The sequence below is a fragment of the Siphateles boraxobius genome, unplaced genomic scaffold, assembly GCF_051911475.1.
Source record: "Siphateles boraxobius isolate OS27281-9 unplaced genomic scaffold, OSU_SipBor_1 8, whole genome shotgun sequence".
NCBI classification, from domain to species: domain Eukaryota; kingdom Metazoa; phylum Chordata; class Actinopteri; order Cypriniformes; family Leuciscidae; genus Siphateles; species Siphateles boraxobius.
In genome coordinates, this window is record NW_027509208.1 from 1138323 (window position 1) to 1153211 (window position 14889).

Here is a 14889-nt window from a genome sequence, read left to right on the forward strand (position 1 = left end):
AAACCTAAACGTAATCAAACATGCTGTACATGATGTTGACATACAGTAAGCTGTAACTTGACACATTTAGTAAGAATACAAGAAATTATGAAAAACAAACATTGGTGCATTGGTGCAACACATTCATAATAAGTAGGTATGTGAAGCTTTATTTCTTAACTTCTGCTTCTGCAAGGTTGAATCATCAACCAATGCAATACTCAAAGATTCTCAAGCAATTTTAACAAACATGTTTTAATGCAAGAACATCATTGTGCAACTTCTCAACTTTGTCTTAAAGGTTATTTAGTTGAATGTGGCTGATTTCTTGCTAACTCATTTGAAATGCATGCACATATATGAGCTCTACGATTGCACGGACATGACTTTATAGTCGCTGCAGTTGATAGGGAAATGTTGGTGGAAATGAATTAGATTGGCTGGAGGGCCCACACATATCCTGAAACTTCGAAAGATCTCAGAGACAGCTCTATACTTTGAAGAAAGGAATGTTATTGCTGAACATGGTCATGCACCCCGTCTCCAACATTGAGGATGGAAAATTAATTTTCATACCACCTATCAGCAAACCCGTCTCATTCAAATCAGAGTGGCCACTGAAGCATTATATTTTCCATCCATTTTACTTGTGCATATGACACAATTTCCTTTGTTTGATGGGGCTGGTCATCAGTGCATAAGAGAGAAAGAAAGAAAATCAGAACAATGTATTGGGAGACATACTGTATATTGGGAGCAGTAGTATGAATTGTTGTGGTGGGTGAACTATATATGATGAACTTGACATCTGCATTTTTGACCTTTGACAGAGTCTATGCATGTTTTTTATGCTTTTCATAACCATACATCCAAGAAGATAGTTCCACTGAGCTACTAAGATCCTTTTTTCTACTTGTTGGTAAGTCATTCAAACTACAACTGGTTGTCAAATGAATTAATGAGTAACACTTAATAACAATATTCTATAGTAGCCTATATAGTAGCCTATATGATATAGTATCAGCACAAATGACTATAATGCTTAACAGCAAGGATGCAAATATATCCTGGATGGAATATGGCTAAATGTAATAAATTAAGAAACAAATCCTGCAAAAACGATGACAGTCAACTGCAATTCTGAATATTTGGTTGTTGTGGGATTTTTAAGTTTTAGCAGAAAGTTATAAATGTCATTTATTAATTTAAAACTGTCTGCTACGTGTCCCGAAATAGTAGCCTAATAATATAGTACCCTATATATTATGTTTATTTAACTACTATAGGCTACTGATGTTTATTGAACTAATAGGCTAAGCCTCAAGTCAAGTGACATTCCGTCAAGTGGTTCCAAACTATTGACTGGCATATTTGTAAAATACGTGTAAACAACGCTAGAAACCATCCAAACACACAAACATCAATATGTTCAGCAGCCCTAATAAATAAAGCAATAACTCAACTAGAGCTCTGAAGTCTTAGACATCAAGTCTTGTTCTTCTTCCCCTTGCGCTGAACGTGTGAAAGAGCTCGCGGAGGCTCTGCCTGTTCCGTTGAATTCAGACTCACTGTCATTTTAACTTCCTTCCTGCCTTTTGTACATTAAACAAACATACGGCTCTGACGCGAGGTGTCGAACCGCTCGCGCGATACACAGTAACGCAGATACATTGATTTAAATTGGTCAAAGAACTCCTGGAATGTAGCAGCAGTGGAGCAGCTCAAGTTATTATTCTGCTACGTGTCCCGAATTCGCGAATACGCGCTTCTGGGACAATTTCAACATCAGCGTCTGCAACGAGGAGACTTGTAGGTAGGCTAAGCATCCGACTTTGGTGTTGCATTCTGTAAAAGTTCACTTTTTTATTTTATTTATTTTTTTAGAAACGTCTACATGAAGGAGATTTAAACAGCCAGACTCAACTATCTGGCTTCATGAAGTGTGTAGAGAGAGCAGAGATCTGTTTAGTTCAGTTTATGGCACTGTACTAATGTAGGTTTAAGCATTTTCAATTCGGAGTTCGTTAAGGGGTTGCTGAGAAATCTCCAGTAGTGATGACAATAGAACGTTTATGTTATCGGCACCGCTGTTCTGAAAACATTTTAAATATTCTGTATTATATAGGCTAAATATACGTCCGAACTGTCCAGAATACACTCAATCAATGTAGGGCGTGAATGCATAGTAATATTTTCCACCTTTGCAATGCACGTGATTAAGTTTTATTTGTATCCTTCACTAGTTCACTACGCATTAATGTGCCTATTATTCACGCGCGTTTTATAAATTAGTTAATAATCCCAATGGAATAAAAAAATTCTTGGAATAAGAATGTGGCAAAAGCTTCTTCTACTGAGTTCATAAGAGTCACCACGTGTTTTCCAGCTCATTCAAATTCAGTGAATGCCAAAGAGTAGGCAGTTCAGTGAAGGGCTCTTGTTGAGCCTCACGAGAGTAATTTTCTTTGAGTCATTTTAGTTCATATTAGCACTCTGCAGCTTTATGATGCCCTGTGATAATTGTAGACATCACACTTGCTTTGAAACACACTAGTGTTTCACCAGTGACGTGGGATGCCTTAAGATGCATTTGAAATGTCAGAGCATAATAGACCGTTAAAATCACTTAAAAGGGTGGTGGTTGGGTTCAGAGAGAGAGGAGGTGCATTCCAAACTTGACCTCTCCCCTTGGGTTAAAATGCAGAGCACAATATGTCCATCCTATCTAACTTCTTAGTCAAAGCATGTGAAGTTAATCTTGACTATGCGAAAGACATCACTATTCAATCGAACAACCGAATTCATAGGTGGATGTTTTAATTCGCATTTAGTTGTTGGAAGGTGAGGATCTTGACATAGTGTTTAGGAAAATTATATATTTGCAACCAAACCGTTTCTATACAAATATATTTTGCTTCTTTCTTCAGTGTGTTGATCCTCGGATCATTTGCCTCAACTGCAAAAATAATTAGTCCCACTTGGAAAACTTGCTGGAGATTGTTCTGGTTCATTATGAAATAATTTGCCTCAGCCAATGAGGTAATTAAATTTCAGTGCACAAGTTAAACAAATCTTTTATCCCATGTCATAGCTTTTGATATAAATGGAAGCAGCTAATTGATACCTCACAGACTGTTTTTTCTGAAGATCCTCAGATGTTTAGCATCAGCGGGGTTGAGGCCTCACAAGGTACTAGACACGGGCACTTTTTTGGTATTTCAGAATTAATGTGCAGTGCACCATTTTCTTTTCGTTTATAGACTGGCAAGACAAACTAAATGTTATATGAGGGTTATGGTATGTGGAATATTATTTTTACATGAAGTTGTATTGTATTACAGCCTCAGTCATTCTTTTTTCCATTGAAGACATAAAAGGTTATGTTGACCGTGTCTTTTAGTAGTAAGTGTTTCCAGTATTTGATCTGCTCTGTTTATATTTCTACAAATGGAAAGAAGTATTTTGGCGAACATACTTAGAACTATGGGTTCATATTCATAATATGACTCCCTTACTGAATAAGCAGTGTGATTTAGTAAAGATTACTCAGACAAATAAATAAAGAGTATTAGACAGAAAGACAAGCAAAAAAAATTTTAGTATGCCAAGGTCTTACCACAGAGGCCAATGGAAACATCTTGATAGCAATCAAAACCAACATAATTCTAAAAATCTAACAAAGCATTCACATGAGACATTTTTTTATCTGCATTTCAGCAGAAGTGTTTCATGCAAATGAATATGAAGAGAGTGACCACAATAATCAGCCCAAGGCACTTTTGCTTTTCTCGCATATTTATTTTATTTATTCAGGCATTCTTTCTTGTTAAATCAACCATTAAATTCAGTTTTTTTGCACATTGGTACACAAAAAATTAACGCTTGATATTTGCTATTTAAAAATCTTTTGTGCTTCTTTTCAGCCCTCTGCTAAGGATGAACCAGAAGTGGACATAATATATGAATGAGGAAAGGATTCAGAGATTGTATTTTATTCTGCGTGTCAGCTTTCCTTCGGTCCCTCCTAACAATGGTTGGCTCCAAAGGCCAGTGGACCTTGGATGAATAGACCTAAATGGGAGCAAAAACGGACAGAGTCAGCCTGCCACTATGGCAGCTTATGCTCTGAACAGCCTGATAATGATGAACCCCAACAACCTGACCAATAAGAGCAGCCCTCGAACAGGAAGGCCTGTGCTCCCAGTGCCCAGTCGTTCTACATTTAGCCCGGTACTGGGGGGCAGCTATAGCCCAGGAAGCCTGAGCCCTGGGTCTGCAGGCAAATCCTTTGTCTTCCCAACAGGTACCGGTTCCAGTTGTCAAAGGGCAGTTTCACCATGCCGACGGCCAGAATCACTGGGCGTGCATGTGGGAAGTCGTGTGCGCAGACTCAGTGGGTCCGGCCAAGAGGAAGAACAGGAGAACGAAGAACGACGTGTCGCTCAGCAACTTGAGCGCGGCAAGGAACTGCAGAATGTGGAGGTGAACAAGAAGGTGGATCTGTTTGAGGCCCAAATATCTGCTCAGACTCACAGCATAGAGGCTCAACGAAGCCCACGAATTTCCAGGAAAACTCCCCCGAACTTTGTCCCTGTCCAACTCGCCAACCTCTGCTTTGATCCAGAGGAAACACTTGCAACACAGAACACGTATCACTCAACAGGGATCCCCAAAGAACTGCAAAATGGAAAGCGCTTCTCCTGCATGGAGGAGGGGCTGCAGGTCAGCAGTGAGGAGAAGGACAGGGCTGACCCAAATACAGAAGAGGGCGGCCCACTTGAGAGCACATCAGCAGGAATTAAGAGCGAAGCTGACAGCCTTACCGACAATCACTCCAGGACTTCACCAGAGGCCAACGAAAGCTCAGCATCTTGGACCGAGTCATGTTTGACAAAGCCGGGAGCTGAGCCAGCAGAAACTCAGGCAGAGTCTGACTGGGTCAGTCCAGAGCTGGGCTCCATCCCTGCTGTCATTATTACGGACCACGGCATGGATGTCAGTGGGGAGGGCACGGAGCCTCAGGTTAGTCCTCAAACTAACAGAACCGTGAGAAAGCTTTCCTCTTCTTCTGCCTCCTCAACGGGATTCTCCTCGTCCTGGGAGGAATCAGAGGACGACATCTCCAGTGACACAGAGCGGTCCCCAGCTTTCCTGCAGACACAACAGAAAGCGGTAAGTCAACCTATGATGTCCTTTTTTATTTCATTTGTTGGCTTTAATAGACAGGATAGTGGAGTACACTGTCAAAAAATGTGTATAGAAATTAAACCTTTAAGGGTTCAACAAACCCAGTACCCTTAAAGAGAAAACTTTGTATCTTTCTACCCCTAAAAGGTCCATATTAGTACCTTAGAGTAGTAAGTATGTACCCTTAAAGTACTACTATGATCCTTTAAGGGGTAATTAAGGTATAAAGTTCTCCCTTTACGGGTACTTCCCTGATGACAGGCTGTCGTACCCCTAAAGGTACAGTTTTTGCATATTTTTTTCTGGGAGTTTACAGGAAGTCAGAAAACAAGTCAGAGAGGACCGGGACCTGAACCTGGTTCCACATGACCACAACAGCCTTTTATATGTATTGAGCAACACACTTAATAACACAAGCAACACACTTTTAATTCAAGCACTCTGATCCTGCAAGACAGTGGTTTGATGGGTTTTTAATTCGGGGCATCAAATATAGCTTACAAAATGCTTCATAAGCTCATGTGTATGAAATTATTGCTATGGTCAGATTCAAACACAATTGCTTTTAAAATGTCTGCAATTTATGTTATTGGCAGAAATGATTTCAGGGGCATAGATTTTACCTTGAGGAGATACAGATACACAATTCATCTTGTGTATTCTCAACTTCCTCCAGTGCAAGTACACTGTCCTTGCACTTTCTTGTTCAGTGCTCGTCTGTATTCACCCAGAGTAGCTGTTGACATTCTCACATACAAAGGTACTTCTGTGTCCTGCTGTCAGATGGACTTTTTTCTCTGACTTTAGTTGGCCGCCCTTTAAACAAAATACAAAACAGAGTGAGGAACAAATAGTGGTGTACATGTAAAGTTGGTGACAGCAACTATTCCATGATATCTTAATCAGTTTTATTTATGATTTGTCATTAAATTAAGTGGTTACATGGGAATAAATATTTAACAGTATGTTAAGAATTTTGGTTACACTTTATTTTAAGGTGTCATTGTTACAGTGTAATTAAATATTTAAGTACAGTGTAATATTAATTAACTACATGTACTTACTATAGAGTTAGGGTAGGATTGGGATTTTGTTGAGGGTTAATTGCATGTAATTAGGCATAATTTACTGTTATTACTATGGTAATTACATGTAACATATGTAACAAGGACACTGTAAAATAAAGTGTTACCAGAATTTGTATTAGCTTTTCAAGCAAAACATTCATTATAAGTAATTGAAACATGGAGACCTGATAATCAGCTGCATTAGCATCTATAAAAAAAAAAATCATTAGCTTATACAATCATGTCCTGTAGAAGTGACATGTGTGACGCATTCTCTGTGGGGTTGCGCTTGTCTCTGCGACATGTTTGCCCTCATGAGAATGTGTGGGCCCGCCTATATAGACATGTTGCGTTTGCATTCGCATCAAGAGACCCTGCAGCCAGCGTGCTGTTACAGAGGAGCTCATTGTTTAGACATGGATGTCACACAGTCCTCCAGCCTCACACTAAGTTGTAGAATAATGTGTCTCTGCTCGCCACACAGGATCTATGCCGTAGGTGCCTTTTATGTGACGTCTATTTTTTGTAAACACACAGTGGAGGAGAGCAAACATCCTATTGTGGCATCCTGAGGAATGATAGCAGTCATAAAAGATTGTTTAACTATTCACAGTGATCACAAGGGCGAGATTACTTGATAACCTTGAACTTCTGCGATGGAATCTTTGCTTTTCCCGGACATGTGCATTTACAATGGAATGGCTTTGGTTTCGGAGGGCAGACGTACTAGAAAAGGTTGGGATTCAGGGAGCAGTCAATAAATATTAGCTTTTTATTGCTCACTTAACTGGTCAGATTTACTGGTGCACTCTAGACTAGCACAAGTTAATGACAAAGATTTGTGCTTTATATTTAGCTTACATTAGGGATGGGTCATAGTTGTTGACTAATTGACTAGTCGATTAGCATTCAACAATTGGAAAGGCTTATGTTTCAGTAAGCATGTATTGACACTTTTAGATGACTTCAGGTCATGTTTTTTTGTATTACGGAAATTGGCTTGGCTCAGACCAGTGTGTACTTAGGGTCTCATTTCTTTTCTGTAGACAGCCTTGTAGGAAAGCCCTTTGGCTCTCATTGTGGTCTTGGACTGTTGAAATATTCTGTGGTTGTTTAAGTTTTTATTTATTTTTTCGGTTGTTTCCAGGCTCTGAGGGATCACAAGTGTTATCACAACGAAATTTTCCAAAGGGTTATCACTCTAAAAATGGCAAGACAGATGCTTTCAATGATCTCATTCTTTTTTCCAAAACAGGTTTTTCTCACATTTCATGGTTCTGCTTAGCCTCTTACCACTCACAGTAACACGGTATGGGGTGAAATTCATGAGCTATAAACATATCTGTATTCATTTTACTCTACAAACACTTACAGCGTGGTTTCTGTTTTGTGGCCTGCACTGGGCCTTCGGAAAAAATGAACTGTGATAAAAACCACAAACTTGTTATCAGTGCTTTTAGTCAAACAAGCGACCCAGAAAAGTTTCCAGTGGGCTTGCCTGTTAAGCGCTAATGGCTGTGTGTTGTGGTTTAGTGCTGCTAATTACGTCCCATGTGCTCAGCAGAGGGGATCCCTCAAGCACAGTTCTTTTGGTTCCTTTGACAGCTGTTGCACATTTCACTTTAGCGAGACTGCAAACTCATAAATTTTTTGGATCACCGAATGTTTTCGAGTAGCACAGAAAGTGAAACTACACCACAGATGCGTTTCTTAAGATGACATTTTCTGTGCACTTACTACTTGCAACCAGGTTAAAGGTGTATCACCAGGATGTGCTTTGGGCAATGCACCTGGACTGGTTGTTTAAGTGTGTAAAAATGCACCATTTGCTATGCTTTGCCCCACTATAAAGAATAATTATTGTTTTGAATATTTTTGAAAAATGTTCTACTTGCTGTTTTAACTAAACGGTTGCACAATGCACTGTTATTGTTTATGCGGCAAGTTCTATTAATTAAGAAAGATGAAATGCACAAGATAACACTGTTCCAGTGCAAGTCAGAAATGTGGTTCACTTTTCTGCATGCTCAGTATCTCCCCTGATATGGTGTCTCCTTTTCCTGTGTCAATCAGATGAGGGAAGAACCCTTGTGCATGTGTGTGTTTGTCTGTCTGTCTGTCTCTGCAAAGAGGCTTGCGGTTTCTTGCTCTAGCAAACCCAACAGCAAGTGTAGCCTAACCAAACCTGCTGTGAGCAAAGCTGTGAGCATTTAAATTGCAAGACGTTGCCACTTTTTGTTTACTTACCAAAGCGTGGAGCTGCATTATATTGCATGATTTAGGTTAGTTTACTTCAGTGGAGTGGTTCTCATTTGGTGTGACTTATAGGGTCAGAAGATGAAAAAACAATGTTAAATGCAAATAATAAAATGCAACTAACCATATAATCATGTATAGGATAGCAAAATAAATAAATAGGATTAATCAACTTCTAAAAGGAAAAAGAAAATAGGCTACAACAATCTATCCCCACACACAATATAATATATAATATATAAAATGATACAAATAAAATAATAATTACAATGTCTGAACAACTATGGTACCACTTGATGTCCACTCCAGTGTAAAATCTGCGTCTTAAACTAAAACCTTTTGAAAACCATTGCTTTTTAGAGTATTACTTTATCTATTTGCACTACACATTTCTGGAATGTAAAGCTTAAAAACAGTGCTCTATTTGTTCTGCTTATGTAGGCCTTGATAATGACTTTTATAGGTCAATATTGGAATGATGTTACTTTACACTAAAATGATTTGCAGTTTAATAAGCTCTGGCATATTAATGGCTGTTTTAACCCTAAAGTAAACCCAAAAGGCTTTCAAAGTTTATGTGAAGATTTGAACAAGATATGATGAAACATGTCTAGGCCTGTGGATAGCTGTAGGTGGTAGGCAACAGAAAGTGGGCGGACAGCTTTCTAGAGATAGTGTGTGTGCACACATGTTCGTGTCATACATGCTGTGCTAACTGAATGAACACACTCAACACGAGTGCCGCTTTGTTGAGAAATGTTGTTGTTGTTCTCATATTATTTGGCATTAAATAATTTAATTATTCCTAATAAGTCACCATTAGAGAGATCATGAATTGATTGGATAGTGAAATTGAGCATTATGAACTGAAATGGAGTCTGAATGAATGTGAGTTTGCTAAAACTATTACTCAATAGGTATTTAGCTATTGGTTTTAGAACTGCAACGAATGATTATTTTGATTCAACCAATAATCTGGCAATTATTTCTTTGCTTAGCACTTTGTATGTGAACACACACACACACACACACACACACACACACACACACACACACACACACACACACACACACACACACACACACACACACACACACACAGACACACACACACACACACACACACACACACACACACACACACACACACACACACACACACACACACACACACACACACACACACACACACACACACACACACGATGACCACATTCCGCATTGGAAATTAATGGGAAAGCGAATTTCATCTAGTAGAAATGTCTGGTACTGCGCTCAAACAAAATCTTTTGGGATATCAACCTCAAATTTGGAGTTCAACTTGCTTAGATTTATGGCTTTGCTTTTCTCACAGTTTTAGATAAAAAATATGTTTTGGAAAATATATATTTCATATAAGATTTAAAATAGTATTTTTTTCATAATAATAAACTTAAACTTCTATAAAAAAAATTTGCTTCACTTTTTTCTTTCACATTAGCAATAATCTAAAGTGTGTTCTTTAAAAAGATACTAAACTTAAGTCTGTGCTACAAAGCATTCAAGATCCTCGACAGTTTAAGTTGGACATTTAATTTTCCGGTCGATGCTCAAAAAGTGGTTAACAAGTAATAAATTGATCATAACTATTCCATAAATATAATTTAGTACCATAAAATCCCCTAAAAATACAAAATATTAAATAAAAAAACATTATCGAACTAAAGTATAGTACATTCATTTAATTAATTTAATATGGATCCATTATTTCCAAAATTTCGCATCCTGCTCAATGTTGTCCTTCAAACAATGTGCTAAGTAATTGTATCTAGGCTATATACAATTAAACACTTTGTGCAAAAAAGGGGTTACATTTTAAACCAATTGCTTACATTTGAAAGCAGAAGTTAATTTACTAAATGATAATAAAGAAAAATAAAAGCATAGTGTAAAAGTTAACTTGTACGAGGTGGGAAAAGCATACATGTACTCAACTGAACATAACACTTATACTCCATTACAATAGTTTTTTTCACTACCCTCATAAAATTAGTGACTTGTTTTACAAAAATTTTACACATTTAAAGTATAACAAGGATATATATGGTAAAAATGTATTTTAAGGTTTATTTACGTTACTACATCTACGTACTATACTGAAATATTATGCATAATTACATATACTATAACTAACCCTAACCTAGTCTATTTGACTAAACAGCATGTCAAAGCATGACAGGGCAAGCTATGTCAAACAATATGCTTTCTTAAAAAAGTGTTTAGTATTACACATTCACTATTATTTTCATTATTATTATTTATTTAATCAATTACTTGTTGCAGCCCTAATTGTTTTTCATTTATATAACTGCTGTATTTCTACTTTTCCATATGCGCCACCTATTGTCAGAGAGTGAATTCGTATTTTCTTTCAGACCATCTGCTATTTTTGTTCAAACCAATGTGAAAATCAGACCAAATGTTTACGTGGCATATGTGTTATAAATTTTAAAACCTAGTTAATGGAAAAGAAGCTAATGTGCATTGAAAAATTTAAACAATTTGGATAATAAGGCACCACCACCTACAATTATTCACAATATTTTGAAGTGCCCACACTAACAATACTGATCATTAACCCAAGATATACCACAGTAATGAATACTGGCACATGCACCAATATATCATATATCAAAAGGAGTGAGAATGTGCACTAAAAAAGTAAATAGATTGACTTTTTTAATGCTGTCTTGTGTAATTACTTCTACATGGTGGTACCAACTAGTGGGACCAAACGGAACTTCAAAAATAATAGTCTTCAAACTAACAGGTAGTCCCGCCCCCAAACGCCACTGGTTGAGCCAGAAGCAGACATGTTGAAAAAATAAAACAAAGACAGGACAATGTGTTATAAGTGCAAAAAATATTTTAAAGCCAAAAATACTAAATATGTTGTCTGAATAAAGTTTAAATGTTCAGCGCCAACCAGATATAGACTGCTCTGAGTGTTTGTTCAGTCTTAGCGTGGCTTTGCTCTGAACTCGTACACTCCTGCAGCGCAGTGCGAACCAACCCAACACAAACAGTTTTTGTGCGAGGTTGATTCTACCGCCCCAACTGTGAGCATGCAAGTGCTGTAGCATGATACACTGGAGGATCTGGAGGCTACGAGCAATGGAAAATGTAACACCCCTGTGGTTGACGGTTGCCTGGCGACCAGCTGACGTCAAGGCATGCCTGGTTCAAACAGCTGGGTTCTTTGCTGCAGCAGTGCTGCTGGAGGGAGCCGTTTCAAATGCAACAGACAGGAAGTGTACTGGCCTTTTTTCTTCTTTTTTTTTCCGTGCTGGCCACTTTTTTAAAATAGTAGGCTTCGCTTGTATGCATCGTAGAACACTATACGGGGAAACCACCCTACTACTACTAATGTGTGGTTGCTTACACTTAATATGGAAGGGAAAAGTTCTAGGTTTTTTTTGTTGTTGATTTTTTTGATTTTCTCTTTTTTAGTTTTGCAAGCTTAACATGTACTTCTACTAATTTTGAAAAAAGAAAAAGAGACACAGAATGAGATGAGCCATTCTTAGCACAGCTGGCTGAGATGAGGAAGGTTATTGTGACTGCCTTTCTGAGAAACAGATGTGTGTAATGGTTAACTCCTGGAAATGAGCAGTGTATACTTCTTTGATGTCCCCTGCACTTCGCTAGACACTCTTGAAGTGGTGACTTTGATGCACAGGCGTAACCCAGGCCTGCAACTCCCTTCCCCTTGTTAAAACCTGCGTGCCTTTCCTTATTGCATGGCTCAGTGGAATGTTTGCTTCCAATTGGTCAGTCATAGCATTTCTCGTCACTAAACTGAATAACTGACCGCTTACTTAGGCTGTGTTAACACTGCAAGTCGAGCCCGATCTCAAGAAAGTGCGTATCTATACAACGAATGTTATTTCTCGTGCCATTTATACACTAAAAATAGTTTTTGCGGGCATATGCTACGCAGTTTTCGTTTGCATGTGATGCACACTTTATGTCGTGTAATGCGTACTCACTCCCCACCCTAATCATACCCAAGGGGTTTTCAGTGCGTAGCATATGCACGCTAAAACCATTTTTGGCGTATAGATGGCACGAGAAATAACATTCGTGGTATAGATACGCACTTTCATGAGATTGTGTTGGCAAATCTTAATGCACAGATCTGATCTTTTTGACCATTCCCGATTTGTTGTCTGTTTACATTCACTTCAGACACTCTACATTAAACCCCACCCAAAATGATTCTGTTGATCTCTTTACAATGACAATTAAGCTTCCTATTTAATAAGCCCTCTATGTAGGCAGTAGACAGCTCACTATGTTTTGGGGCAGAGCTATTATGTTGTGTACATTTTCCCTTACATAGCAGACCCTACATTATACGTCATCTTCAAACAAGGAAATATTTCAATGAATCTCACAAGGACCAAATAATACAAATTTCTACTTAGCATTTTATAGCAGCTTTACACCTTTGTGTACATAGGGTGCAGTAAAACGTCAGTTTAATGGGAGGTCTCACTTCTGTGAAAGAACTCTCCTGTCATTGATGAGAAAAGACCGGTTTCAGGACAAGCAGGAACAGCTATGACATACTTTGAAAGGGCGGGAGTGTCAAGGAACATGACGGGTTCCAGTGCAAGAGGACATAAGTGTCAAAGACGAATTCATGATAAATAATACTATCTGACAAGTGTTGAGCTGTATATCCTAATATCCTCTAACACAGTGGTTCTCAACTCCAGTCCTCGGGACCCACTGCTCTGCACATTTTGTATGTCTCCTTATGTAACACACCTGATTCAGATCATCAGCTCGTTAGGAGAGACTCCATGATCTGAACTGAGTGTGTCAGATAAGAGAGACATACAAAATGTGCACAGCAGCGGGTCCCGAGGACTGGAGTTGAGAACCACTGCTCTAACGAAGGGGTAGGCAAGTTGGGTCCTAGAGAGCCGCTGTCCTGCAGAGTTTGGCTCCAACACAGAAAAAAAACCCTCACCTGCCTATAGACCTTATAGACCAGAGAAACGAGGGCGCCTCCATCTCTAGAATATTGTCTTTGAACTTCCGTTTTTGCGGTCGCTTTGTATATTTCTATGTCATCGCTGTCCAGCAGTAATTAGCTGGTGAAGTTGATTTACTTATTGTAGAGTTAACGAAAGTTATCATGAGCATTGTAATGTTTATCATACGCATTGTAAAGCATATGTCTTAACAAATGGACCTTGGAATTTTTTTAACGAGCCGTTCATTCATAACTACGCAAGATCGCTGTGAAAATATAGACCGGAAGTCAAAAGACAACGAGCTCAGCGCTGAAAAGAGGCGTGGCTACATAAGGTCTATAGCCTTATTAATCCTTTAGACATTGATTAGCTTGTTCAGGTGTGTTTGATTACGGTTGGAACTAAAGTCTGCTTGACAGCGGCTCTCTAGGACCGAACTTGCCTACCCCTCCTCTTACAGAATTAACCATTCTAGCTGTACCCAATTTCTTGACCCATTTTTTCATGCATGTTTTTTCTGAATGGACATGGTCTGCTGGAATTTAGACATGTACCTGACTTGCCAATGGAAACTTGTAGCTCAGGATTTTCAAGATATGGATGCATATCTTAAATGTCTTACCTTTTCCCGTAAGAAAGCACTACGTGACATAATTTCAAGTGCCATTTAATCTAGGTGACAATTGACGCTCAAAAATGAATGAACAATATGTACAAATACATACCTGAAGATAATTTGTCTAGCCTAAAGCAAAACAACCATCCTCATGTCTTTGTCAGGCTCAAGGTGACAATGCAATTTGTAAAGGGCCTGTTTCACAAAGGAGGTTAAGTGAAAACTCTTAGTATGTTAACCCTGAAATGAGGCAAACTCTGGGTTTTCTGTTTGGGAGAGGTCATGGGAGGTCTGTCCAACCCAAGAAAGCAGAGTAAGTCAAGCCCGTTTCTGAAAGAGGGGTAACTTATACTTAGAGTCAGTTACCATGGTAACTTACTCTGTGAACCTAACCTGGTCGGGAGCAGGTTTTCTTCGGTAAACCCAGAGTTTGTCTTTTAGTAAATGCATTTTGATTTAATAATCTTTAGATATTTTGACTGGAAACAACAAGACAAAAATGCTAAGTAAGAAAAGCATTGTTTGCAATGCAGTAAATTCATTCATTGCACATTTTTCTATATAAAATCGGAGAGGGGACACTAGTAAAGCTTCTGTATCAGAGCGGGAAGGAAAGTGTGCCTCGCTCTAACACTCTTTCTGGGACTTTTTGTGTTGTTTCCTGCACACAAACTCATGAGATCCATCATATAGAAGTTTCACAGGATTGCAGGACAGTGTTGTAGAAAACAGTTTAAATGAGGATAATCTGATAAATGAC

At 38.5% G+C, this 14889-nt stretch overlaps 2 protein-coding genes across 3 annotated transcripts in view; one reads left to right on the forward strand and one right to left on the reverse strand.

Moving 5' to 3' along the window:
• The window catches only part of LOC143729596 (uncharacterized), a 700608-nt gene that overhangs the window by 579259 nt on the left and 106460 nt on the right, over window positions 1-14889 (reverse strand). The window lies entirely within an intron of this gene.
• itpkb (inositol-trisphosphate 3-kinase B) overlaps window positions 1489-14889 on the forward strand; it is a 31701-nt gene continuing 18300 nt past the window's right edge. Inside the window, exons 1-2 of one of the 2 annotated variants that reach the window (XM_077220915.1) lie at window positions 1489-1792; window positions 3903-5151. In XM_077220915.1, coding sequence (XP_077077030.1) covers window positions 4090-5151 — 1062 coding nt within the window. In that variant the 5' untranslated portion in view covers window positions 1489-1792; window positions 3903-4089. The remainder of the gene's footprint in view (window positions 1793-3902; window positions 5152-14889) is intronic. The other variant, XM_077220916.1, reaches the window with a different exon arrangement.